General features: G+C 38.1%; 1 protein-coding gene across 3 annotated transcripts in view; it reads left to right on the top strand.

The window, feature by feature from the left end:
• TOM1L1 (target of myb1 like 1 membrane trafficking protein) overlaps positions 1-26,977 on the top strand; it is a 263,459-nt gene that overhangs the window by 80,198 nt on the left and 156,284 nt on the right. For all 3 annotated transcript variants that reach the window (XM_053708296.1, XM_053708287.1, XM_053708301.1), the window contains 2 exons: positions 12,332-12,410; positions 24,924-25,073. In XM_053708296.1, the coding sequence (XP_053564271.1) occupies positions 12,332-12,410; positions 24,924-25,073 (229 nt within the window). The remainder of the gene's footprint in view (positions 1-12,331; positions 12,411-24,923; positions 25,074-26,977) is intronic.

Below are 26,977 nucleotides of genomic sequence, written 5' to 3'. Positions count from 1 at the left end.
ATGTTCTTGTGATATTTTCTAGTCAGCTTTTTACAGATGTGTTTGTATTAAAGCACTCAGCTCGGGATGGGTGAATGTGTTTATATTCAAATTTAAATGCTAGAACGAATGTTATTGTAGAAATTCGATTTACATAATAGAATGTTGATAGGAACGAATATTCTTAAAAATTCTATTATCGAATGTTATTTACAGTTTTCAAATGTCACATTTGAATTCGAATGTCACATTCGAATGTCACATTCGAATTCAAATATTACATTTATAAAACACAATTGTAGACTAGAAATACTATTTTGAATTTGAATGTCACATTCACATTCAAATATTACATTTAAACACAGTATTAGACTAGAAATACTATTTCGAATTCGAATGTGACAGTCAAATTCGAATGTCACATTCAAATTCGAATATTACATTTAAAAAACACACGGCCAGATTACGAGTTTTGCGTTAGAGGCTATGCGGTGCTAACGAGCAGTTTTCTCTCACTGCTCACTTACCAGCAGCGCTGGTATTACAGGTTTTTACAAACCCGGCGTTAAAAGGCAAGAAGTGAGCGTTGAGCAAAATTGGGCTCCTTACCGCACTCCAATACCAGCACTGCTTAAGTCAGCGGTGAGCTGATCGTACGTGCTCATGCACGATTTCCCCATAGGAATCAACGGGGAGAGCGGCTGAGAAAAAATCTAACACCTGCAAAAAAGCAAGCATTGATTCCAATGGGGAAATAAAATTTATGTTTACACCTAACACCCTAACATTAACCCCAAGTCTAAACACCCCTAATCTTACACTTATTAACCCCTAATCTGCAGCCCCCGACATCGCCAACACCTACATTATACTTATTAACCCCTAATCTGCCGTTCCGGACACCAGCGCCACCTACATTATATGTATTAACCCCTAATCTGCTGTCCCCAACATCGCCGACACCTACATTATATTTATTAACCCCTCATCTGCCGCCCACCAATGTCGCCACAACCTACACTTATTAGCCCCTAATCTGCTGCCCCCAACGTCACCGTCACTATAATAAACATATTAACCCCTAAACATCCGCACTCCCGCCTCGCAAATATTAGTTAAATATTATTAACCCCTAATCTGCCATCCCTAACATCGCCGCCACCTACCTACATTTATTAACCCCTAATCTGCAGCCCCCAACGTTGCCGCCACTATACTAAATATATTGACCCCTAAACCTAAGTCTAAACCTAACCCTAACACACCCCTAACTTAAATATAATTACAATAAATCTAAATAAAAATTAATATTATTACCTAAATAATTCCTCTTTAAAACTAAATACTTACCTATAAAATAAACCCTAAGCTAGCTACAATATAACTAATAGTTACATTGTATCTAGTTTAGGGTTTATTTTTATGTTACAGGCAAGTTTGTATTTATTTTTATTTTATTTTTTTATATTTGTAATTTTTATTGATTTTTGTTAGAATAAAAGTGGAATAGATACAACAACTGTACGAGACAATCGTACATCAAGTACAAATACAACAAATATCATTGCATTTACGAAAACCAGACATGAAGAAAATTTTAATAGAAAGTGAATCAGTGTCCTAACAGGACATAGGCTATCATCGAAAGGGGGGGGGGGGAGGGGGGGAGGGAGAGGAAAGGGGCAAAGGGTAGGGATATTACACTAAGATGATTTCAAGGGGGGGGGGTTAGTGCGACTTTTGTAAGGGTGGTGTCAGATCTACTGTACATGTGGTTAGGGGTGTTCTGCCATTTAGGTTTCGAAGGTAGGGAGCCAGAGGGTATCGAAGCTGTTTTTCCAGTCGGACCAGATCAGTTCAAAGAAATCGGTCCTACCCGAGGCATAGTAGATGCTCTTCTCCATAGAGTACATGTAAGCCATGGTGGATATAATATCCGACCAGGCTGGGGGAAGGGATCTTTTCCAAGATCTCGCTATATTAAGTTTAACTGCTGATAGAAGGTAAATACAGAGAGCCCCATAATGTTTGGGTAGTTTACAGACACCTAAATGAAATAGGGCCGTCTCGGGAGTTCTGGGTAGGTTAATACCAAGACTGGTTAGTGTAGAGAAACATTTGTTCCAGAGAGGTTTAAGTCTGGGACAGCTCCCCCAAATGTGGATCATATCTCCTATGTGCGTGCAGTCTCTCCAACAAGTGGGGGAGGCCTCTGGAAAGATCTTTGCCAGCCTAGCTGGGACATAATACCAGTGTGTGAGCACTTTAATGTAGGTTTCAAGGATGGTGATGCAGTGAAGGGTTTTCTTTGTGAAAAGGAGCGTGCGTTGCCACTCTAGAGAGGGTTTCGTAAAGTCTAACTTCCGTTCCCATTTCAGAATATGCTGGGCTTTGTCGACTGGGGCAGCGCCTTCCATAAGGGAATAGTGTAAGGACATTGGTTTGCCCAATCTAAGCCCCTGTTGCCATCTAGCTTCCCATATGGTAAGCTGTCGAGATAGAGATGGTTTGAATCCCCACCTTAAGTTTGTATTTATTTTAACTAGGTAGAATACTACCTAGCTAAAATAAATACAAAAGTACCTGTAAAATAAAACCTAACCTAAGTTACAATGACACCTAACACTACACTATAATTAACAATTAAATAAATTAAATTAGCTAAAGTACAAACCCCCCCCACTAAATTACAGAAAATAATAAACAAATTTCAAGATTTTTAAACTAATTACACCTAATCTAATAGCCCTATCAAAATAACCCCCCCAAAATAAAAAAAAAACCTAGCCTAAACTAAAATAGCCCTTAAAAGGGCCATTTGCGGGACATTGCCCCAAAGTAATCAGCTCTTTTACCTGTAAAAAAAAATACAAACAACCCCCCCGAACAGTAAAACCCACCACCCACACAGCCAACCCCCCAAATAAAATACTAACTAAAAAAACCTAAGCTCCCCATTGCCCTGAAAAGGGCATTTGGATGGGCATTGCCCTTAAAAGGGCAGTTAGCTCTATTGCAGGCCCAAACCCTAACCTAAAAATACAACCCACCCAATACACCATTAAAAAAACCTAACACTAACCCCCTGAAGATCGACATCGATGCAATCAGCCAATAGGATTGAAGTTCAGTCCTATTGGCTGATCCAATGCTGAGCCAATAGGATTTTTTCTACCTTAATTCCGATGGAAGTCGATCTTCAGAGGGTTAGTGTTAGTTTTTTTAAGGGTGTATTGGGTGGGTTTTATTTTTAGGTTAGGGTTTGGGCCTGCAATAGAGCTAACTGCCCTTTTAAGGGCAATGCCCATCCAAATGCCCTTTTCGGAGCAAAGGGGAGCTTAGATTTTTTTAGTTAGTATTTTATTTGGGGGGTTGGTTGTGTGGGTGGTGGGTTTTACTGTTGGGGGGGTTGTTTGTATTTTATTTACAGCTAAAAGAGCTGATTACTTTTGGGGCAATGCCCCGCAAATGCCCCTTTTAAGGGCTATTGATATTTTAGTTTAGGCTAGGGTTTTTTTTTTTTTTTGGGGGGGGCATCTTTTATTTTGATAGGGCTATTAGATTAGGTGTAATAAGTTTAAATATCTTGTAATTTGTTTATTATTTTTGTTTTTTTTGTACTTTAGCTAATTCAATTTAATTTATTTAATTGTTTTTAGTTTAGTAAATTTATTTAATTATAGTGTAGTGTTAGGTGTTATTGTAATTTAGGTTAGGTTTTATTTTACAGGTACTTTTGTATTTATTTTAGCTAGGTAGTTATTAAATAGTTAATAACTATTTAATAACTATTCTACTTAGTTAAAATAAATACAAACTTGCCTGTAAAATAAAAATAAACCCTAAGCTAGCTACAATTTAACTATTAGTTATATTGTCGCTAGCTTAGGGTTTATTTTATAGGTAAGTATTTAGTTTTAAATTGGAATTATTTAGGTAATAATATTAATTTTTATTTAGATTTATTGTAATATATATTTAAGGGGGTGTTAGGGTTAGGTTTAGATTTAGGTTTAGGGGTTAATACATTTAGTATAGTGGCGGCGACGTTGGGGGCAGCAGATTAGGGGTTAATAAGTGTAGGTAGGTTGCGGCGACATTGGGCGGCAGATTAGGGGTTAATAAATATAATGTAGATGTTGGGGGCAGCAGATTAGAGGTTAATACATATAATGTAGGTGGCGGCGGTGTCCGGAGTGGCAGATTAGGGGCTAATAAGTATAATGTAGGTGGCGGCGATGTTAGGGACGGCAGATTAGGGGTTAATAATATTTAACTAGTGTTTGCGAGGCGGGAATGTGGCGGTTTAGGGGTTAATATGTTTATTATAGTGGCGGCGATGTCCGAAGCAGCAGATTAGGGGTTAAAAATTTAATTTTAGTATTTGCGATGCGGGAGGGCCTCGGTTTAGGGGTTAACAGGTAGTTTATGGGTGTTAGTGTACTTTTTAGCACTTTAGTTATGAGTTTTATGTTACGGCGTGTACCATAAAACTCTTAACAACTGACTTTAAAATGCGTTAGGGATCTTTGAGGTAGAGGGTGTACCGCTCACTTTTTGGCCTCCCAGGACAGACTCGTAATACCAGCGCTATGGAAGTCCCATAGAGAAAAGACTTTACGAAGTTTACGTAAGTCGTTTTGCGGTAAGGCCAAAGAAGTGTGCGGTACCCCTAAACCTGCAAGACTCGTAATAGCAGCGGTAGTGAAAAAGCAGCGTTAGGACCTGTTAACGCTGCTTTTTCAGCCTAACGCACAACTCGTAATCTAGCCGACAGTATTAGACTAGAAATACTATTTCGAATTTCAATCTTACATTCAAATTTGAATGTCACATTCGAATTCGAATATTACATTTCGAAATTGAATTCTATTATCCGAACAAATATTTTCGAATTATATTGAAAAATTCAAAAACGAAAAAATTTGAAAATAGAATGTTAGGCCTAGATTTAGAGTTTGGCGTTAGCCGTGAAAACTAGCGTTAGAGGCTCCTAACGCTGGTTTTAGGCTACCTCCGGTATTTGGAGTCACTCAAAAAAGGGTCTAACGCTCACTTTTCAGCCGCGACTTTTCCATACCGCAGATCCCCTTACGTAAATTGCGTATCCTATCTTTTCAATGGGATTTTTCTAACTCCGGTATTTAGAGTCGTGTCTGAAGTGAGCGTTAGAAATCTAACGACAAAACTCCAGCCGCAGGAAAAAAGTCAGTAGTTAAGAGCTTTCTGGGCTTATGCCGGTTTATAAAGCTCTTAACTACTGTACTCTAAAGTACACTAACACCCATAAACTACCTATGTACCACTAAACCGAGGTCCCCCCACATCGCTGCAACTCGATTAAATTTTTTTAACCCCTAATCTGCCGACCGCCACCAACGTTATACTTATGTACCCCTAATCTGCTGCCCCTAACACCGCCGACCCCTATATTATATTTATTAACCCCTAATCTGCCCCCCACAACGTCGCCGCCAGCTACCTACAATAATTAACCCCTAATCTGCCGACCGCAAAGAGCCGCCAGCTACATTATAGCTATGTACCCCTAATCTGCTGCCCCTAACACCGCCGACCCCTATATTATATTTATTAACCTCTAATCTGCCCCCCTCAACGTCGCCTCCACCTGCCTACACTTATTAACCCCTAATCTGCCGAGCGGACCGCACCGCTATTATTATAAAGTTATTAACCCTTAATCCGTCTCACTAACCCTATAATAAATAGTATTAACCCCTAATCTGCCCTCCCTAACATCGCCGACACCTAACTTCAAACATTAACCCCTAATCTGCCGAATGGAGCTCACCGCTATTCTAATAAATGTATTAACCCCTAACGACAAAACTCCAGCCGCAGGAAAAAAGTCAGTAGTTAAGAGCTTTCTGGGCTTATGCCGGTTTATAAAGCTCTTAACTACTGTACTCTAAAGTACACTAACACCCATAAACTACCTATGTACCCCTAAACCGAGGTCCCCCCACATCGCCGCAACTCGATTAAATTTTTTTAACCCCTAATCTGCCGACCGCCAACTACGTTATCCTTATGTACCCCTAATCTGCAGCCCCTAACACCGCCGACCCCTATATTATATTTATTAACCCCTAATCTGCCCCCCACAACGTCGCCGCCAGCTACCTACAATAATTAACCCCTAATCTGCCGACCGCAAAGAGCCGCCAGCTACATTATAGCTATGTACCCCTAATCTGCTGCCCCTAACACCGCCGACCCTTATATTATATTTATTAACCCCTAATCTGCCCCCCTCAACGTCGCCTCCACCTGCCTACACTTATTAACCCCTAATCTGCCGAGCGGACCGCACCGCTATTATTATAAAGTTATTAACCCTTAATCCGTCTCACTAACCCTATAATAAATAGTATTAACCCCTAATCTGCCCTCCCTAACATCGCCGACACCTAACTTCAAACATTAACCCCTAATCTGCCGACTGGAGCTCACCGCTATTCTAATAAATGTATTAACCCCTAACGACAAAACTCCAGCCGCAGGAAAAAAGTCAGTAGTTAAGAGCTTTCTGGGCTTATGCCGGTTTATAAAGCTCTTAACTACTGTACTCTAAAGTACACTAACACCCATAAACTACCTATGTACCCCTAAACCGAGGTCCCCCCACATCGCCGCAACTCGATTACATTTTTTTAACCCCTAATCTGCCGACCGCCAACTACGTTATCCTTATGTACCCCTAATCTGCAGCCCCTAACACCGCCGACCCCTATATTATATTTATTAACCCCTAATCTGCCCCCCACAACGTCGCCGCCAGCTACCTACAATAATTAACCCCTAATCTGCCGACCGCAAAGAGCCGCCAGCTACATTATAGCTATGTACCCCTAATCTGCTGCCCCTTACACCGCCGACCCTTATATTATATTTATTAACCCCTAATCTGCCCCCCTCAACGTCGCCTCCACCTGCCTACACTTATTAACCCCTAATCTGCCGAGCGGACCGCACCGCTATTATTATAAAGTTATTAACCCTTAATCCGTCTCACTAACCCTATAATAAATAGTATTAACCCCTAATCTGCCCTCCCTAACATCGCCGACACCTAACTTCAAACATTAACCCCTAATCTGCCGACTGGAGCTCACCGCTATTCTAATAAATGTATTAACCCCTAAAGCTAAGTCTAACCCTAACACTAACACCCCCCTAAATTAAATCTAACGAAATTAATTAACTCTTATTAAATAAATTATTATTTTACTTACCTGTAAAATAAACCCTAATATAGCTACAATATAAATTATAATTATATTATAGCTATTTTAGGATTAATATTTATTTTACAGGTAACTTTGTATTTATTTTAACCAGGTACAATAGCTATTAAATAGTTAAGAACTATTTAATAGCTAAAATAGTTAAAATAATTACAAATTTACCTGTAAAATAAATCCTAACCTAAGTTACAAATAAACCTAACACTACACTATCAATAAATGAATTAAATAAAATACCTACAATTACCTACAATTAAACCTAACACTACACTATCAATAAATAAATTAAATACAATACCTACAAATAACTACAATGAAATAAACTAACTAAAGTACAAAAAATAAAAAAGAACTAAGTTACAAAAAATAAAAAAATATTTACAAACATAAGAAAAATATTACAACAATTTTAAACTAATTACACCTACTCTAAGCCCCCTAATAAAATAACAAAGCCCCCCAAAATAAAAAAATGCCCTACCCTATTCTAAATTACTAAAGTTCAAAGCTCTTTTACCTTACCAGCCCTGAACAGGGCCCTTTGCGGGGCATGCCCCAAGAAGTTCAGCTCTTTTGCCTGTAAAAAAAAACATACAATACCCCCCCCCAACATTACAACTCACCACCCACATACCCCTAATCTAACCCAAACCCCCCTTAAATAAACCTAACACTAAGCCCCTGAAGATCATCCTACCTTGTCTTCACCTCACCGGGTATCACACCGATCCGTCCTGGCTCCGATATCTTCATCCAACCTAAGCGGGGGCAAGACATCCACTGAAGAAGTCCAGAAGAGGGTCCAAAGTCTTCATCCTATCCGGGAAGAAGAGTAGATCCGGACCGGCAACCATCATCTTCCAAGCGGCATCTTCTATCTTCATCCGATGAGGACCGGCTCCATCCTGAAGACCTCCACCGCGGATCCATCTTCATCCGGCGACGTCCAACTGAAGAATGACGGCTCCTTTAAGGGACGTCATCCAAGATGGCGTCCCTCGAATTCCGATTGGCTGATAGGATTCTATCAGCCAATCGGAATTAAGGTAGGAATATTCTGATTGGCTGATGGAATCAGCCAATCAGAATCAAGATCAATCCGATTGGCTGATCCAATCAGCCAATCAGATTGAGCTCGCATTCTATTGGCTGATCGGAACAGCCAATAGAATGCGAGCTCAATCTGATTGGATCAGCCAATCGGATTGAACTTGATTCTGATTAGCTGATTCCATCAGCCAATCAGAATATTCCTACCTTAATTCCGATTGGCTGATAGAATCCTATCAGCCAATCGGAATTCGAGGGACGCCATCTTGGATGACGTCCCTTAAAGGAACCGTCATTCTTCAGTTGGACGTCGCCGGATGAAGATGGGTCCGCGGTGGAGGTCTTCAGGATGGAGCCGGTCCTCATCGGATGAATATAGAAGATGCTGCTTGGAAGATGATGGTTGCCGGTCCGGATCTACGCTTCTTCCCGGATAGGATGAAGACTTTGGACCCTCTTCTGGACTTCTTCAGTGGATGTCTAGCCCCCGCTTGGGTTGGATGAAGATATCGGAGCCAGGACGGATCGGTGTGATACCCGGTGAGGTGAAGACAAGGTAGGATGATCTTCAGGGGCTTAGTGTTAGGTTTATTTAAGGGGGGTTTGGGTTAGATAAGGGGTATGTGGGTGGTGGGTTGTAATGTTGGGGGGGGGTATTGTATGTTTTTTTTTACAGGCAAAAGAGCTGAACTTCTTGGGGCATGCCCCGCAAAGGGCCCTGTTCAGGGCTAGTAAGGTAAAAGAGCTTTGAACTTTAGTAATTTAGAATAGGGTAGGGCATTTTTTTTATTTTGGGGGGCTTTGTTATTTAGAGTAGGTGTAATTAGTTTAAAATTGTTATAATATTTTTCTTATGTTTATAAATATTTTTTTATTTTTTGTAACATAGTTCTTTTTTATTTTTTGTACTTTAGTTAGTTTATTTCATTGTAGTTATTTGTAGATATTGTATTTAATTAATGTATTGATAGTGTAGTGTTAGGTTTAATTGTAGGTAATTGTAGATATTTTATTTAATTAATTTAATGATAGTGTAGTGTTAGGTTTAATTGTAACTTAGGTTAGGATTTATTTTACAGGTAATTTTGTTATTATTTTAACTAGGTAACTATTAAATAGTTCTTAACTATTTAATAGCTATTGTACCTGGTTAAAATAATTACAAAGTTACCTGTAAAATAAATATTAATCCTAAAATAGCTATAATATAATTATAATTTATAGTGTAGCTATATTAGGATTTATTTTACAGGTAAGTATTTAGCTTTAAATAGGAATAATTTATTTAATAAGAGATAATTAATTTCGTTAGATGTAAATTATATTTAATTTAGGGGGGTGTTAGTGTTAGGGTTAGACTTAGCTTTAGGGGTTAATACATTTATTAGAATAGCGGTGAGCTCCAGTCAGCAGATTAGGGGTTAATAATTGAAGTTAGGTGTCGGCGATGTTAGGGAGGGCAGATTAGGGGTTAATACTATTTATTATAGGGTTAGTGAGGCGGATTAGGGGTTAATAACTTTATTATAGTAGCGCTCAGGTCCGCTCGGCAGATTAGGGGTTAATAAGTGTAGGCAGGTGGAGGAGACGTTGTGGGGGGCAGATTAGGGGTTAATAAATATAATATAGGGGTCGGCGATGTTAGGGCAGCAGATTAGGGGTACATAGGGATAATGTAAGTAGCGGCGGTTTACGGAGCGGCAGATTAGGGGTTAATAATAATATGCAGGGGTCAGCGATAGCGGGGGCGGCAGATTAGGGGTTAATAAGTGTAAGGTTAGGGGTGTTTAGACTCGGGGTACATGTTAGGGTGTTAGGTGCAGACGTAGGAAGTGTTTCCGCATAGCAAACAATGGGGCTGCGTTAGGAGCTGAACGCGGCTTTTTTGCAGGTGTTAGGTTTTTTTTCAGCTCAAACAGCCCCATTGTTTTCTATGGGGGAATCGTGCACGAGCACGTTTTTTGATGCTGGCCGCGTCCGTAAGCAACTCTGGTATCGAGATTTGAAGCTGCGTTAAATATGCTCTACGCTCCTTTTTTGGAGCCTAACGCAGCCTTTATGTGGACTCTCAATACCAGAGTTATTTTTATGGTGCGGCCAGAAAAAAGCCGGCGTTAGCTTTTCGGCTCGTCACCGACAAAACTCTAAATCTAGCCGTTAGAATGTTATATAAACATTCAAAATGTGATTCAAACGAGCGAATGTATCAAAAAACAATTTAATTTCGAATTTTTAGAAACATTCGCCCATCCCTACGCGCAACCCGTCCCTGGGATTATTAGCATTTTAGCCCCCAGTTATGTTGGGATCCAACCCTTCTTTATAGCAACCTCAGAATAAAAGGACTGACAAGAGCGCAATATCATCAGATAAACAGATTTACTAAATGGAAAATACTGACAGAGGGTACGTTAAAACAAATTCTTTTATTCAGAAAAGACCAGGACACAATTGCAATAAAATTCATAGCTTTAATAAAAATCAAAGTTATAAGCTCAGACAAATAAACAAACACATTTTTACAGATGGGCTGCATCACTCTCAAGTGATTCTGCATTTGGGCATACTATTCCTTTAATATGGCTGCTCTGTCTATAACAGCTGGCAATAATTATTATATCATCTATTGGCCTTAGAAAGTCAAAACTTTTATAAAACTTTACAAGATTGTTTTGACATTTTCCCCCATACATATTTTTTGGATTCTTTATACAATAACTAACGTTGTGCTATTTTTAGCTTTCATACCCCTGAGACTTGAACAAATAGTGTGCTTAATATCAACTAATTCCTGACCTCTTTCTGAGGATCCTGTGCAGATACTTATAATGTGCGTGTATAGGAAGTTACACTCTTAAACATGGTTATTTAGTATTTGTCTTCACAGGTCATGCGAGCAAATTAAAGGGACACTCAATCAAAATTAAACTTTCATTTTTCAGATAGAGCATGCTATTTTAAACAACTTTCCATATTACTTCCATTAACAAAATGTGCACAGTCTTTTTATATTTAAACTTTTTGAGTCACCAGCTCCTACTGAGCATGTGCAAGAATAAGCGTGTATGCATTTGTGAATGGCTGATGGCTGTCACATGGTACGTGTATGCATTTGTGATTGGCTGATGGCTGTCACATGGTACAGGGGGAGTGGAAAAAGACATAACTTTTAAAATTGTTTGGTCCTTTAAGTTAATGTGGCTCATTTTTTTAAAAAAAAAAAAAAAGCTCCAATCTCTTTACAAGTGTTTTACTGATATACCAAGAAGTAAGATATTTCAGTTCCTGTATTTAGCCTCAAGGAAATACATATTGTGATGCCTGACAACCTGAGTTGGTATTGGCATGTACAAAAATAAGTTGCATGTTGTGTCTTAGATATTCCTGTACAACGTAAGCTCAATCTTAAAGGGACATAAAACCCCAAAAATGTATTTCATGATTCAAATAGAGCATATCATTTTTAACAACTATCCAATTTCTTCCGTTATCCAATTTTCTTTGTATTGTTGCTATTCTTGTTGAAAAGCTGGATGGTAAATTTAGGAGTGTGCACGTGTCTATTGTACTATACAGCAGCAGTTTTGTAACAGTGTTATATATTAGCAAGCGCTATAGTTAACAGCACTATTTCCTGTCATGTAGTACCCCAGATATGTGCACACTACCTATCTATATATCTTTTCAACAAAGAATAAAAAAGAGAATGAAGTAAATTTCATAAAAGAAGTAAATTGTTAAAAAAATATATTTCTTTAAAGTGACATAAATTCTATATATATTTTATAAGCATAGTATTGTTATTCCCCCCCCCCCCTTCCTCAAGTCATTGGTGCTGACATTTTGAAATCTAGCTTTCACTGCATTCTAATACTGACCTGTTTGCACTCTTCTTCAGATACATGCAGTGAAAACTAGGTTACAAAATGATGGCACCCATAATTAGAGGGAAGTGCATGAAATGTTATTAAGGGTTTAGTGTCCCTTTAATAGGCTTGTAAACAAATACACTAATATGTATTTTGTATTTTAAGGTCCAAAGATGCAGTAAAAGCTTTCAAGAAAAGGATCAACAAAAGCTACAACCATAAGGAACTGAAATATTCACTCTCAGTAAGTAACATGATTATTGTATTGCAGGGCTTAACAAATCCTAGTGCCAGGAGGTCACTGGCTCCATGAAATTAGGCCATGGTTCCCTGTTTTGGAGTCCCCAAGACACCGATTTATCTTGGTGCTGCTGAATCCTTTCTAGGCCTCTCAGCTTTGAAATACAAATCCAACTTATAAAGCAATTAAACATGACATTGAAAAAGGTCGGCATACAGAATAAATTCTTTAAATGTATCTAAAATGTTTTGCAGATCAGGATTATACCCCTTTAAAATCCCGTTGAATATGTTATTCTTATCCTATATGGGGCTAGATTACGAGTGAAATGGTAGTTTGTGCTCCCACTTGGGCGTTAACTCTGCTAGTCTTCGGCTTTTTGAACAAGACAGGTTCACTCGCTTGCATGCTAACCCGATGTGCACAAAAGCTGAAGTCCAACCGCGTTAATGTATTCCCCCATCAACCTCAATGGAGGGGGAAAAGTTAAAAAAACACCTTTATGTTTTATATATATATATATATATATATATATATTTCTTCCTATATATATATATATATATATATATATATATATATATATATATATATATATATATAATATATAGGTATATTTATATGCAGATATATATATATATATATATATATATATAGGATTATCTATTTATAAATACACCATATTCCCCTATGTGAAGAAAATAGTTACAGTAAATACTTATTTAAACCCTTTTTTAACCCCTTAACGACCGAGGACGTGCAGGGTACGTCCTCAAAAAAAAGGCAGTTAATGCCTGAGAACGTACCCTGCACGTCCTCGGTTTGGAAAGCAGCTGGAAGCGATCCTGCTCGCTTCCAGCTGCTTTCCGGTTATTGCAGTGATGCCTCGATATGGAGGCATCCTGCAATAACCTTTGGTAGCCATCCGGTGCAGAGAGAGCCACTCTGTGGCCCTCTCTGCACCGGAGATCGGTGGCTACCTGCGTTGGTGGGTGGGAGCCGGACCGGGAGGCGGGTGGCGGCCATCGATGGCCCTGGTTATGTGCAGGGGGGGCGGGATCGTGGGCGGGGACGAGCAGGGGCGCGCACGGACGCGCGCGCGTGCACGGGAGGGCGGGGGCGGGCGCGTGCACGGGGAGGGAGCGGGTGGGAACCGCTACACTACAGAAAATGATTTAATAAAAAATGTATAAATTTCGAAATCTTTTAAAAAAAAAAAGATCAGCAAGGTGGTGGGGGTTTGTCTGTGTGGGGGGGGGGAAGCTACACTACAGAAAAAAGCCCCAAAAAAATAAAAAAAGCACTTTTTTTTGCAAACTGGGTACTGGCAGACAGCTGCCAGTACCCAAGATGGCCCCCAATGAGGCAGAGGGGAGGGTTAGAGAGCGGTTTTGGGGGGGATCAGGGAGGTTGGGGGCTAAGGGGGGGATCCTACACCCTAGCATATGTAAATATGCTAAAAAAAATTTTTATTTTTTTTAAAAAACCCTTTTATTTTAGTACTGGCAGACTTTCTGCCAGTACTTAAGATGGCGGGGACAATTGTGGGGTGGGGGAGGGAAGGGAGCTGTTTGGGAGGGATCAGGGGGTGGGATGTGTCAGGTGGGAGGCTGATCTCTACACTAAAGCTAAAATTAACCCTGCAAGCTCCCTACAAACTCCCTAATTAACCCCTTCACTGCTAGCCATAATACACGTGTGAGGCGCAGCAGGATTTAGCGGCCTTCTAATTACCAGAAAGCAACGCCAAAGTCATATATGTCTGCTATTTCTGAACAAAGGGGATCCCAGACAAGTATTTACAACCATTTGTGCCATAATTGCACAAGCTGTTTGTAAATTATTTCAGTGAGAAACCTAAAATTGTGAAAAATTTAACTTTTTTTTCAATTTGATCGCATTTGGCGGTGAAATGGTGGCATGAAATATACCAAAATGTGCCTAGATCAATACTTGGGGTTGTCTACTATACTACACTAAAGCTAAAATTAACCCTACAAGCTCCCTAAAAGCTCCCTAATTAACCCCTTAACTGCTGGGCATAATACACTTGTGGTGCGCAGTGGCATTTAGCGGCCTTCTAATTACCAAAAAGCAACGCCAAAGCCATATATGTCTGCTATTTCTGAACAAAGGGGATCCCAGAGAAGAATTTACAACCATGTATGCCATAATTGCACAAGTTGTTTGTAAATAATTTCAGTGAGAAACCAAAAGTTTGTGAAAAAATTTGTGAAAAAGTGAACGATTTTTTGTATTTGATCGCATTTGGCGGTGAAATGGTGGTATGAAATATACCAAAATTGTCCTAGATCAATACTTTGGGATGTCTACTAAAAAAAAATATATACATGTCAAGGGATATTCAGGGATTCCTGAAAGATATTAGTGTTCTAATGTAACTAGCGCTAATTTTGGAAAAAAGTGGTTTGGAAATAGCAAAGTGCTACTTGTATTTATGGCCCTATAACTTGCACAAAAAGCAAAGAACATGTAAACATTGGGTATTTCTAAACTCAGGACAAAATTTTGAAACTATTTAGCATGGGTGTTTTTTGGTGGTTGTAGATATGTAACAGATTTTGGGGGTCAAAGTTAGAAAAAGTGTGTTTTTTTCAATTTTTCCTCATATTTTATATTTTTTTTTTATAGTAAATTATAAGATATGATGAAAATAATGGTATCTTTAGAAAGTCCATTTAGTGGCGAGAAAAACGGTATATAATATGTGTGGGTACAGTAAATGAGTAAGAAGAAAATTACAGCTAAACACAAACACCGCAAAAATGTAAAAATAGCCTTGGTCCCAAACGGACAGAAAATGGAAAAGTGCTGTGGTCATTAAGGGGTTAAATATGAATATTGCATGAATATGTTTTTACTATATTTACCAGGAGACACAGGTGTGTGGAGTGTGACGTTAACTGACGCGTTTCACGCCCTTCTGGCGCTTTGCCAAAGATGTGGCATCTTTGGCAAAGCGCCAGAAGGGCGTGAAACGCGTCAGATGACGTCACACTCCACACACCTGTGTCTCCTGGTAGTCACACCGCTATTGTATGCTGAGTGTTTGTCCGACATGCCACAATAAAGGTATGATTGAATCACTTTACTTCGACTTATGTGCCTGTGTTGTGCCTTAAACAGTGGACATTTTATTTGGTCTGGGAGCATACTATAGGGGATATTCTTCTTTATTTTTATATATATATATATATATATATATATACACACATATACATATAGTAAACAATCATTATAGGAAAAGCACTCTTTGCAATTGCAGTGGGCATACTAGGTAGTTTGGTGTAAATATTATTGTGTATGTACAAATATATATTGATATTTAGCTATTAGATGAAGATTATACATAATATGTGTGTAGGTTTAAATAGCTGTTTAATCAATTATTAAAGGAATAGGAAAGTCAAAATTAAACTTGCATGATTCAGATAGCACGTTATTTTAACACACTTAAATTCACTTCAATTTTCAAATGTACTTTGTCCTCTTGATATCCACTGTTGAAAAACAATATGTACATATCCTACACTAGTGGGAGCTAGTTGGTGATTGGTGCCTGCACACTTTTGTCTCTTGTGATTGTCTGACTAAATGTGTTCAGCTAGCTCCCAGCACTGCAAAACTGCTACTATATCAAGGGAATGAAGCAGATTTGATAATAGAAGTAAATTAAAAAGCTGTTTAAAATTGTATGTTCTATCTGTATCCTGTAAGAAAAAAAAGGTGTTTCATGTCCCTTTAACTGAGCTGAATCATTGATAAACCACCTTAAGAAGGGGGCAGACCACCTTAAAGGGACACTAAACCCTAAACTTTTCTTTCATTATTCAGATAGAGAATACAAATTTAAACAACATTACAATTTACTTCTATTATTTATTTTGCTTCATTATTTAGATATTGTTAGTTGAAGAAAAAGCAATGCACATGGGTGAGCCAATCACACAAGGCTTCTATGTGCAGGAACCAATCAGCAGCTACTGAGACTATCTAGATATGCTTTTCAGCAAAGAAAATCAAGAGAATAAAACAAATTAGATAATGAAAGTAAACTAGAAAGTTGTTTCAAATTGGATGCTCTTTCTAAATCATGAAAGAAAAAATAAGGGTATCATGTCCCTTTAAGGTAGGAGAAGAGGGCAGGGCTACCCCAATCACATTTTTTAACTACACTTGTGAAAACAACACTTCATGCTCAAATCATATAAATACATTAGTTTAGGATTGGTTAGCAAAGGTCATTTTGGGACAGGGACATCAGTGAAAGGTAAAACAATATAATTATTTGATAAAATAAAGCTTTATTATTATTATTTGTGAAATACTTCTCAGATATGAGCGTGCATTATCATTAGGGTTGCAACCGCGGCCATGTTCTCCTGGACACATGAGTTACACATGTTGTAGGGTATGCAGGGAGGAACATGTATTTTGCTGTTCATCAGCACTATTCATGTGCTGTTCAGAGGCACAATACATGTTCCGCCCTGCTTACACTGCAGCATGTGTAACTCATAAGTATCCATGAAAACATGGCCGAGGTGGTAACCCTAATTATCATGCAACTTACAGTTTGTGTCCCTTATGATGGTGGTGTCTATTACTAAATCTCTACACTTATTTCTTTAATAGTTAAACAACTAATAAAATTTAAAAATACATTGTATTAAACTCAGGCTAATCTTTGCTTTGAGTACATCATTATATCTAGCATTTAACTAGTGTTCATATTTAGTGTTCCCCAGATGGTTTTGAAAATATATATATCACTCTCATTATGATTTTTGGTATTTCATCTTTTATGAGATGTAAATCGACTTACATTATGTATTTAATAACATCTACAGCACGTGGGGCGTACTTCACAAGATATACGTACACGTGTTAGAGAACATTTAGCAGATATAAGGCATAAAGATCCTTGCTCAATTTTACATTTTATTGATGTTCACAAACAAATAGTCACAATATTTAAATGGCAAGCAATAGAAAAACATAATTTATATAAGAATTTACCTGATAAATTCATTTCTTTCATATAAGCAAGAGTCCATGAGCTAGTGACGTATGGGATATACATTCCTACCAGGAGGGGCAAAGTTTCCCAAACCTCAAAATGCCTATAAATACACCCCTCACCACACCCACAAATCAGTTTAACGAATAGCCAAGAAGTGGGGTGATAAGAAAAAAAGTGCGAAAGCATATAAATAAGGAATTGGAATAATTGTGCTTTATACAAAAAAATCATAACCACCACAAAAAGGGTGGGCCTCATGGACTCTTGCTAATATGAAAGAAATGAATTTATCAGGTGAGTTCTTACATAAATTATGTTTTCTTTCATGTAATTAGCAAGAGTCCATGAGCTAGTGACGTATGGGATAATGACTACCCAAGATGTGGATCTTTCCACGCAAGAGTCACTAGAGAGGGAGGGATAAAATAAAGACAGCCAATTCCTGCTGAAAATAATCCACACCCAAAATAAAGTTTAATGAAAACATAAGCAGAAGATTCAAATAGAAACCGCGGCCTGAAGTACTTTTCTACCGAAAACTGCTTCAGAAGAAGAAAACACATCAAAATGGTAGAATTTAGTAAAAGTATGCAAAGAGGACCAAGTTGCTGCTTTGCAAATTTGATCAACCGAAGCCTCATTCCTAAACGCCCAGGAAGTAGAAACTGACCTAGTAGAATGAGCTGTAATCCTTTGAGGTGGAGTTTTACCCGACTCGACATAGGCATGATGAATTAAAGATTTCAACCAAGATGCCAAAGAAATGGCAGAAGCTTTCTGGCCTTTTCTGGAACCGGAAAAGATGACAAATAGACTAGAAGTCTTTCGGAAAGACTTAGTAGCTTCAACATAATATTTCAAAGCTCTAATAACATCCAAAAAATGCAACGATTTCTCCTTAGAATTCTTAGGATTAGGACATAATGAAGGAACCACAATTTCTCTACTAATGTTGTTGGAATTCACAACCTTAGGTAAAAATTCAAAAGAAGTTCGCAACACCGCCTTATCCTGGTGAAAAATCAGAAAAGGAGATTCACAAGAAAGAGCAGATAATTCAGAGACTCTTCTGGCAGAAGAGATGGCCAAAAGGAACAAAACTTTCCAAGAAAGTAATTTAATGTCCAATGAATGCATGGGTTCAAAAGGAGGAGCTTGAAGAGCCCCCAGAACCAAATTCAAACTCCAAGGAGGAGAAATTGACTTAATGACAGGTTTTATACGAACCAAAGCTTGTACAAAACAATGAATATCAGGAAGATTAGCAATCTTTCTGTGAAAAAGAACAGAAAGAGCAGAGATTTGTCCTTTCAAGGAACTTGCGGACAAACCTTTATCTAAACCATCCTGAAGAAACTGTAAAATTCTCGGAATTCTAAAAGAATGCCAGGAAAAATTATGAGAAAGACACCAAGAAATATGTCTTCCAGACTCTATAATATATCTCTCTAGATACAGATTTACGAGCCTGTAACATAGTATTAATCACAGAGTCAGAGAAACCTATTTGACCAAGAATCAAGCGTTCAATCTCCATACCTTTAAATTTAAGGATTTGAGATCCTGATGGAAAAAAGGACCTTGCGACAGAAGGTCTGGTCTTAACGGAAGAGTCCACGGTTGGCAAGAGGCCATCCGGACAAGATCTGCATACCAAAACCTGTGAGGCCATGCTGGAGCTACCAGCAGAACAAACGAGCATTCCTTCAGAATCTTGGAGATTACTTTTGGAAGAAGAACTAGAGGCGGAAAGATATAGGCAGGATGATACTTCCAAGGAAGTGACAATGCATCCACTGCTTCCGCTTGAGGATCCCGGGATCTGGACAGATACCTGGGAAGTTTCTTGTTTAGATGAGAAGCCATCAGATCTATTTCTGGGAGTTCCCACATTTGAACAATCTGAAGAAATACCTCTGGGTGAAGAGACCATTCGCCCGGATGCAACGTTTGGCGACTGAGATAATCCGCTTCCCAATTGTCTATACCTGGGATATGAACCGCAGAGATTAGACAGGAGCTGGATTCCGCCCAAACCAGAATTCGAGATACTTCTTTCATAGCCAGAGGACTGTGAGTCCCTCCTTGATGATTGATGTATGCCACAGTTGTGACATTGTCTGTCTGAAAACAAATGAACGACTCTCTCTTCAGAAGAGGCCAAGACTGAAGAGCTCTGAAAATTGCACGGAGTTCCAAAATATTGATCGGTAATCTCACCTCCTGAGATTCCCAAACCCCTTGTGCCGTCAGAGACCCCCACACAGCTCCCCAACCTGTAAGACTTGCATCTGTTGAGATTATAGTCCAGGTCGGAAGAACAAAAGAAGCCCCCTGAATTAAGCGATGGTGATCTGTCTTACAATCGGTTTTAAAGATATTAATTGGGATATCTTTGTGTAATCCCTGCACCATTGGTTCAGCATACAGAGCTGAAGAGGTCGCATGTGAAAACGAGCAAAGGGGATAGCGTCCGATGCAGCAGTCATAAGACCTAGAATTTCCATGCATAAGGCTACCGAAGGGAATGATTGTGACTGAAGGTTTCGACAAGCTGAAATCAATTTTAGACGTCTCTTGTCTGTCAAAGACAGAGTCATGGACACTGAATCTATCTGGAAACCCAAAAAGGTTACCCTTGTCTGAGGAATCAATGAACTTTTTAGTGAATTGATCCTCCAACCATGATCTTGAAGAAACAACACAAGTCGATTCGTATGAGATTCTGCTAAATGTGAAGACTGAGCAAGTACCAAGATATCGTCCAAATAAGGAAATACCACAATACCCTGTTCTCTGATTACAGACAGAAGGGCACTGAGAACCTTTGTAAAAATTCTTGGAGCTGTAGCTAGGCCAAACGGCAGAGCCACAAACTGGTAATGCTTGTCCAGGAAAGAGAATCTCAGAAACTGATAGTGATCTGGATGAATCGGAATATGCAGATATGCATCCTGTAAATCTATTGTAGACATATAATGCCCTTGCTGAACAAAAGGCAGGATAGTCCTTATAGTTACCATTTTGAATGTTGGTATCCTTACATAACGATTCAATATTTTTAGATCCAGAACTGGTCTGAAGGAATTCTCCTTCTTTGGTACAATGAAGAGATTCGAATAAAACCCCAGCCCCTGTTCCAGAACTGGAACTGGCATAATTACCCCAGCCAACTCTAGATCTGAAACACATTTCAGAAATGCTTGAGCTTTCACTGGGTTTACTGGGACACGGGAAAGAAAAAATCTCTTTGCAGGAGGTCTTCTCTTGAAACCAATTCTGTACCCTTCTGAAACAATGTTCTGAATCCAAAGATTGTGAACAGAATTGATCCAAATTTCTTTGAAAAAACGTAATCTGCCCCCTACCAGCTGGGCTGGAATGAGGGCCGCACCTTCATGTCGACTTAGAAGCTGGCTTTGCTTTTCTAGAAGGCTTGGATTTATTCCAGACTGGAGATGGTTTCCAAACTGAAACTGCTCCTGAGGATGAAGGATCAGGCTTTTGTTCTTTGTTGAAACGAAAGGAACGAAAACGATTATTAGCCCTGTTTTTACCCTTAGATTTTTTATCCTGTGGTAAAAAAGTTCCTTTCCCTCCAGTAACAGTTGAGATAATAGAATCCAACTGAGAACCAAATAATTTATTACCCTGGAAAGAAAGGGAAAGTAGAGTCGATTTAGAAGACATATCAGCATTCCAAGTTTTAAGCCATAAAGCTCTTCTAGCTAAAATAGCTAGAGACATAAACCTGATAATATAAAAAATGGCATCACAGATAAAATTATTAGCATGTTGAAGAAGAATATTAATATTATGAGAATCATGATCTGTTACTTGTTGCGCTAAAGTTTCCAACCAAAAAGTTGAAGCTGCAGCAACATCAGCCAATGATATAGCAGGTCTAAGAAGATTACCTGAACACAGATAAGCTTTTCTTAGAAAGGATTCAATTTTCCTGTCTAAAGGATCCTTAAAGGAAGTACCATCTGCCGTAGGAATAGTAGTACGTTTAGCAAGGGTAGAAATAGCCCCATCAACTTTAGGGATTTTGTCCCAAAACTCTAATCTGTCGGACGGTACAGGATATAATTGCTTAAAACGTTTAGAAGGAGTAAATGAATTACCCATATTATTCCATTCTCTGGAAATTACTTCAGAAATAGCACCAGGAACAGGAAAAACTTCTGGAATAACCACAGGAGATTTAAAGACCTTGTCTAAACGTTTAGATTTAGTATCAAGAGGACCAGAATCCTCCATTTCTAATGCAATTAGGACTTCTTTAAGTAAAGAACGGATAAATTCCATTTTAAATAAATATGACGATTTATCAGCATCAACCTCTGAGACAGAATCCTCTGTATCAGAAGAATCATTAGAATCAGAATGATGATGTTCATTTAAAAATTCATCTGTATAAAGAGAAGTTTTAAAAGACTTTTTATGTTTACCAGAAGGAGGAATAACAGACATAGCCTTCTTAATGGATTCAGAAACAAAATCTCTTATGTTATCAGGAACACTCTGAACATTAGATGTTGATGGAACTGCAACAGGTAATGGTACTTTACTAAAGGAAATATTTTCTGCATTAACAAGTTTGTCATGACATTTAATACAAACAACAGCTGGAGGAACAACTACCAAAAGTTTACAGCAGATACACTTAGCTTTGGTAGTTCCAGCACCAGGCAGCGATTTTCCAGTAGTATCTTCTGACTCAGTTGCAACGTGTGACATCTTGCAATATGTAATAGAAAACACAACATATAAAGCAAAATTGATCAAATTCCTTAAATGACAGTTTCAGGAATGGGAAAAAATGCCAGTGAACAAGCTTCTAGCAACCAGAAGCAAAAAATAACGAGACTTAAATAAAGTGGAGACAAAAATTGACGCCCACATTATTTGGCACCTAAATGCTATTAGCGCCAAAAATGACGCCACATACGGAACGCCGACATTTTTGGCGCAAAAAACCTCAAAAATGACGCAACTTCCGGCGACACGTATTACGCCGGAAACAGAAAAAAAAAATTTGCGCCAAGAAAGTCCGCGCCAAGAATGACGCAATAAAATGAACCATTTTCAGCCCCCGCGAGCCTAACAGCCCACAGGGAAGTCAAATTTTAAGGTAAGATAAAAATGATATATTTAAATGCATTATCCCAAATATGAAACTGACTGTCTGAAATAAGGAAATGTTGAACATCCTGAGTCAAGGCAAATAAATGTTTGAATACATATATTTAGAACTTTATAAAAAAGTGCCCAACCATAGCTTTAGAGTGTCACAGAAAATAAGACTTACTTACCCCAGGACACTCATCTACATGTTGTAGAAAGCCAAACCAGTACTGAAACGAAAATCAGCAGAGGTAATGGTATATATATAAGAGTATATCGTCGATCTGAAAAGGGAGGTAAGAGATGAATCTCTACGACCGATAACAGAGAACCTATGAAATAGACCCAGTAGAAGGAGATCATTGAATTCAAACAGGCAATACTCTCCTCACATCCCTCTGACATTCACTGCACGCTGAGAGGAAAACCGGGCTCCAACCTGCTGCGGAGCGCATATCAGCGTAGAATCTAGCACAAACTTACTTCACCACCTCCATAGGAGGCAAAGTTTGTAAAACTGATTTGTGGGTGTGGTGAGGGGTGTATTTATAGGCATTTTGAGGTTTGGGAAACTTTGCCCCTCCTGGTAGGAATGTATATCCCATACGTCACTAGCTCATGGACTCTTGCTAATTACATGAAAGAAAAGATCAGTTTCAAACTGAGGGGTGGTGACCATTTCTAAGAACTTCACAAGAGAGAAACGTATTGAATTTTTCATTTAAATCTAGAACACTGCTAGGTTTAAGTTCAGCCTATGATCTTATAAATTATTGGGAATAGACAAAATATATAAATTTACAAAAATATATCCAATCTGAAGTCAATATATGACATTGTATATAAGAAAAGTAAAAAGCAATTTAAAAGCATTGTTGTTTGAATTCAACTATAGAAAATGTATTCACTAATTGTATATTCAGGGGTCATATAGTGAAATAGGCTTCCTAAGGGTTAAATGGGAGTGTGTGGTTTTATCTAATCGCATTATCGCACGTGTGTGCGTTTTTTCTACAGCCTGAGGGCTAAACGCGTCAGATGCACTTTGTTTACAAATTGTTCTTTCCCTACTTAAAGGGATTTGAAACCCAACATTTTTCTTTCATGTTTTAGATAGAGAATACAATGTTAAAAAACTTTCCATTACTTCTATTTAATTTGCTTCCTTCTCTTGTTATCCTTTGCTGAAAGGTTTATCTAGGTAAGCTCAGGAGCAGCAAATAACCTAGGTTCTAGCAGCTGATTGGTGGCTGCATATATATACCGATTGTCATTGGCTCACTCATGTGTTCAGTTAGAACCAGTAGTACATTGCTGCTCCTTTAACAAAGCATACCAAGAAAATGAATCAGATTTGATAACAGATGTAAATTGGAAAGTTGTTTAAAATTGTATGTTCTACCTAAATCATAAAAGAAAACAAATTGGGTTTAATGTCCCTTTAAGAAACAACAAAAATACGCCTACTCCTAAATAGTCTTCAAAAACAACACCTCTCCCCCTCCAATCTACCATAAATGTTTCAGCTAGACTCATCCACCTAAGTCACGATCAACATCAGCTGCCCCGCTCTTCCAGTCCCTACCCTGGTTCCCCTTACACTTTAGAATACAATTCAAAATATTACCCTTAACCTATAAAGCAATCAACAACCCTCATTCCCAACTATATTTCCTCTGTCATCTCATGACCCAGCTTCCTTAATCACCCTCTGACCTACGTCTCTCCACTTCTATTACACTTCCTCCATCTCTCACCTCCAAGACTTCTCACGTGCTGCTCCTGTTCTCTGGAACTCTCTACCCCGCTCCATCAGATGGTCTACAACCTTGTATAGCTTTAGATACTCTCCCATACCACCTATTTAAAGAAGTTTACCATCTCTCCTCTGTTTTTTATCCTAACCCAATACACCTTGAACTGCCTTCACTCGTTGCTGAAATTACAATCAACTTAGCTTAAATCTTATGTCACTGCACCCTCAACCTGTAGACTGTAAGCTCTTGAGGGCAGGGATGCCCTCTTCTTGTACTAACCTGTTTTGTTTATTTTGTTGTGTATTTGTTTCTTACTACAAATCTTTATCATTGTATATTTTTGTACCCAGCTCTACTAAATTTTACAGCTCTATACAAATAAATTATATTAATAATATTAATATTACTTTTATTTTTAGCATTGTCCTTTAGAACACTCATCTAGATGTCTATACATAATAACTATCTTGTATTAGTAGGTAGGAGATGAATTTGCATTCTTGCTGATTTCCACCTTCTTTTTATACATTAAACATGACTCATGCACTACATATATTATTTGTACCAATACATTTGTTTTTTCTACAGCTGCTGGAGATGTGTATGCAGAACTGTGTGCCAGCTTTCCAGTCCTTAGTGGTGAAAAAGGAATTTTGCAGAGATGTGCTTGTTAAAATGTTAAACCCAAAGTACAGCCTGGCAGTACAGATGCAAAACAAAATCCTTCATCTTATCAGGGTAAGATCTATGGAAGAATAAATAAAATGCAAATTGAAAACAAGCAATTTCTTGAGGGTTGATTGTGAAGATTCCAAAGCAAAGTACATTTTGAATTTAAAAGATCCATCAGAAACATTATCATTGCCTACAATGTTTATTTAATATATAGGGGAAATATATATTTGATTTTTTTATATTATTTGCAGTTATAGTTTAAAGGGAAGGTGAAAAATAGTATCCCTTTTAATTTGTTTCTTATGATCTATTTTATCTGCTGTATTAAATTATTTACAAATATTCTACTTTACAAATAACAACTTTCTTTATATAGATTATTATTGTAGCGAAGCTATGTAAACAATAGACATATTTAGAGATCAACCTCCCAATCAGAGATGTGATAGCATAGCCCATTTGAAAGGGTGTTCTTGCAGCTTCTATTAATCCAAGTCACTTTTTTCAGATGCTTTCCTAATTATATTTCTTATCATATTTCTATAAAATTGATGGTAGCATTCAAGTATTCCCAACTAATGAGTAATGTCTCCAAAGTGACATGATTAAGTGTGAATAACCCATTGTTGCTGTGTGCCTATATGCTTTCTGTAAGCTAATAAATGACATAAAGACAAGAATATTCCTCTTTATTTGGTGCTGTGGAATTCTGCTGTTAACGTGTATGAGGAGTATATATGGAACAAGTTTCCTGTTTAGTAAAATTACAGGAATTATGTTTATATATTTAATAGTTCCCTCCCTGTTTAAGCCTTTCCTTGTATAACCCTAGGCACGCCCTTTAGCCCCTGATCCCATTTAGGAAGCTGCTATGGTTTCAGGATAACCAAATGGCTAGGACGTTCCATGCCCAGCCGTTAAAGCCCAGCACAGTTGGGAAGGCATGGAACGTCCTAATGGCAGGAAGGGGTTAAGATTAAACTATTTCACATATATGGAAAAAGTACAAGGTGCATTCTTCTAAAAGATTATTATAGACCTGACATGTTTTGGGACTTAAGATTGCCTTAATCTTAAACACTTATTTCTCCCTATCCTAATACAGATACCTGTCACTCTGCCCTCCTCACCTGTATGTGTCATACTTGAGCATAAAGTTTTGCCTAGTTGTCTTACATATCAAGTTGTATTTGCTTTTAGGTTAAAACGAACCCCCCCCCCAAAAAAAAAAAAACAGGTGTACTTAAAGGGACAAAATATGTTGTGATAGTAAAATACTCTAATGGACTAGAGTGTTTTATTGTTACACTACAACATACATCTAACTATGGGGTTGATAACAATCCTGTAGAAAAAGTTTTTAGGTATTTTTGTAGATAAATCATTAGATAAACATTGCTATAGGATTGTGATTAAACCCTATATGCTTAAAGGGACAGTCTAGTCCAAATCAAACTTTCATTATCCAGATAGGGCATGTAATTTAAAAAAAAAATCAATTTACTTCTATCACCAATTTTGCTTTGTTCTTTGGTTTTCTTAGTTGAAAGCTAAATGTAGGAGGTTTGTATGCTAATTTCTAAGCAATTGAAGACCTCCTCTTATCTCAGGGCATTTTGAGAGTTTTTCACCACAAGAGGGTGTTAGTTCATGTGTTTCATATAGATAAACACTGTGCTCAAGCACGTGGAGTTCCTAGGAGCCAGCACTGATTGATTAAAATGCAAGTCTGTCAAATGAACTGAAATAAGGGGCAGTTTGCAGAGGCTTAGATACAAGATAATCACAGAGGTAAAAAGTGTATTAATATAACTGTATTGGTTATGCAAAACTAGGGAATGGGTAATAAAGGGATTATCTATCTTTTAAAACAATAAATATTCTGTTGTAGACTGTCCCTTTAAATTCGGAAACACTTCTACCGCTGGATATAATTAGTTAGCCAATCAAGAACAGCATATGTGTGT

Source organism: Bombina bombina, chromosome 1 (assembly GCF_027579735.1).
Source record: "Bombina bombina isolate aBomBom1 chromosome 1, aBomBom1.pri, whole genome shotgun sequence".
NCBI classification, from domain to species: domain Eukaryota; kingdom Metazoa; phylum Chordata; class Amphibia; order Anura; family Bombinatoridae; genus Bombina; species Bombina bombina.
Note: the sequence above shows the minus strand (reverse complement) of the source record. Positions and strands in the feature narration are given on the sequence as shown.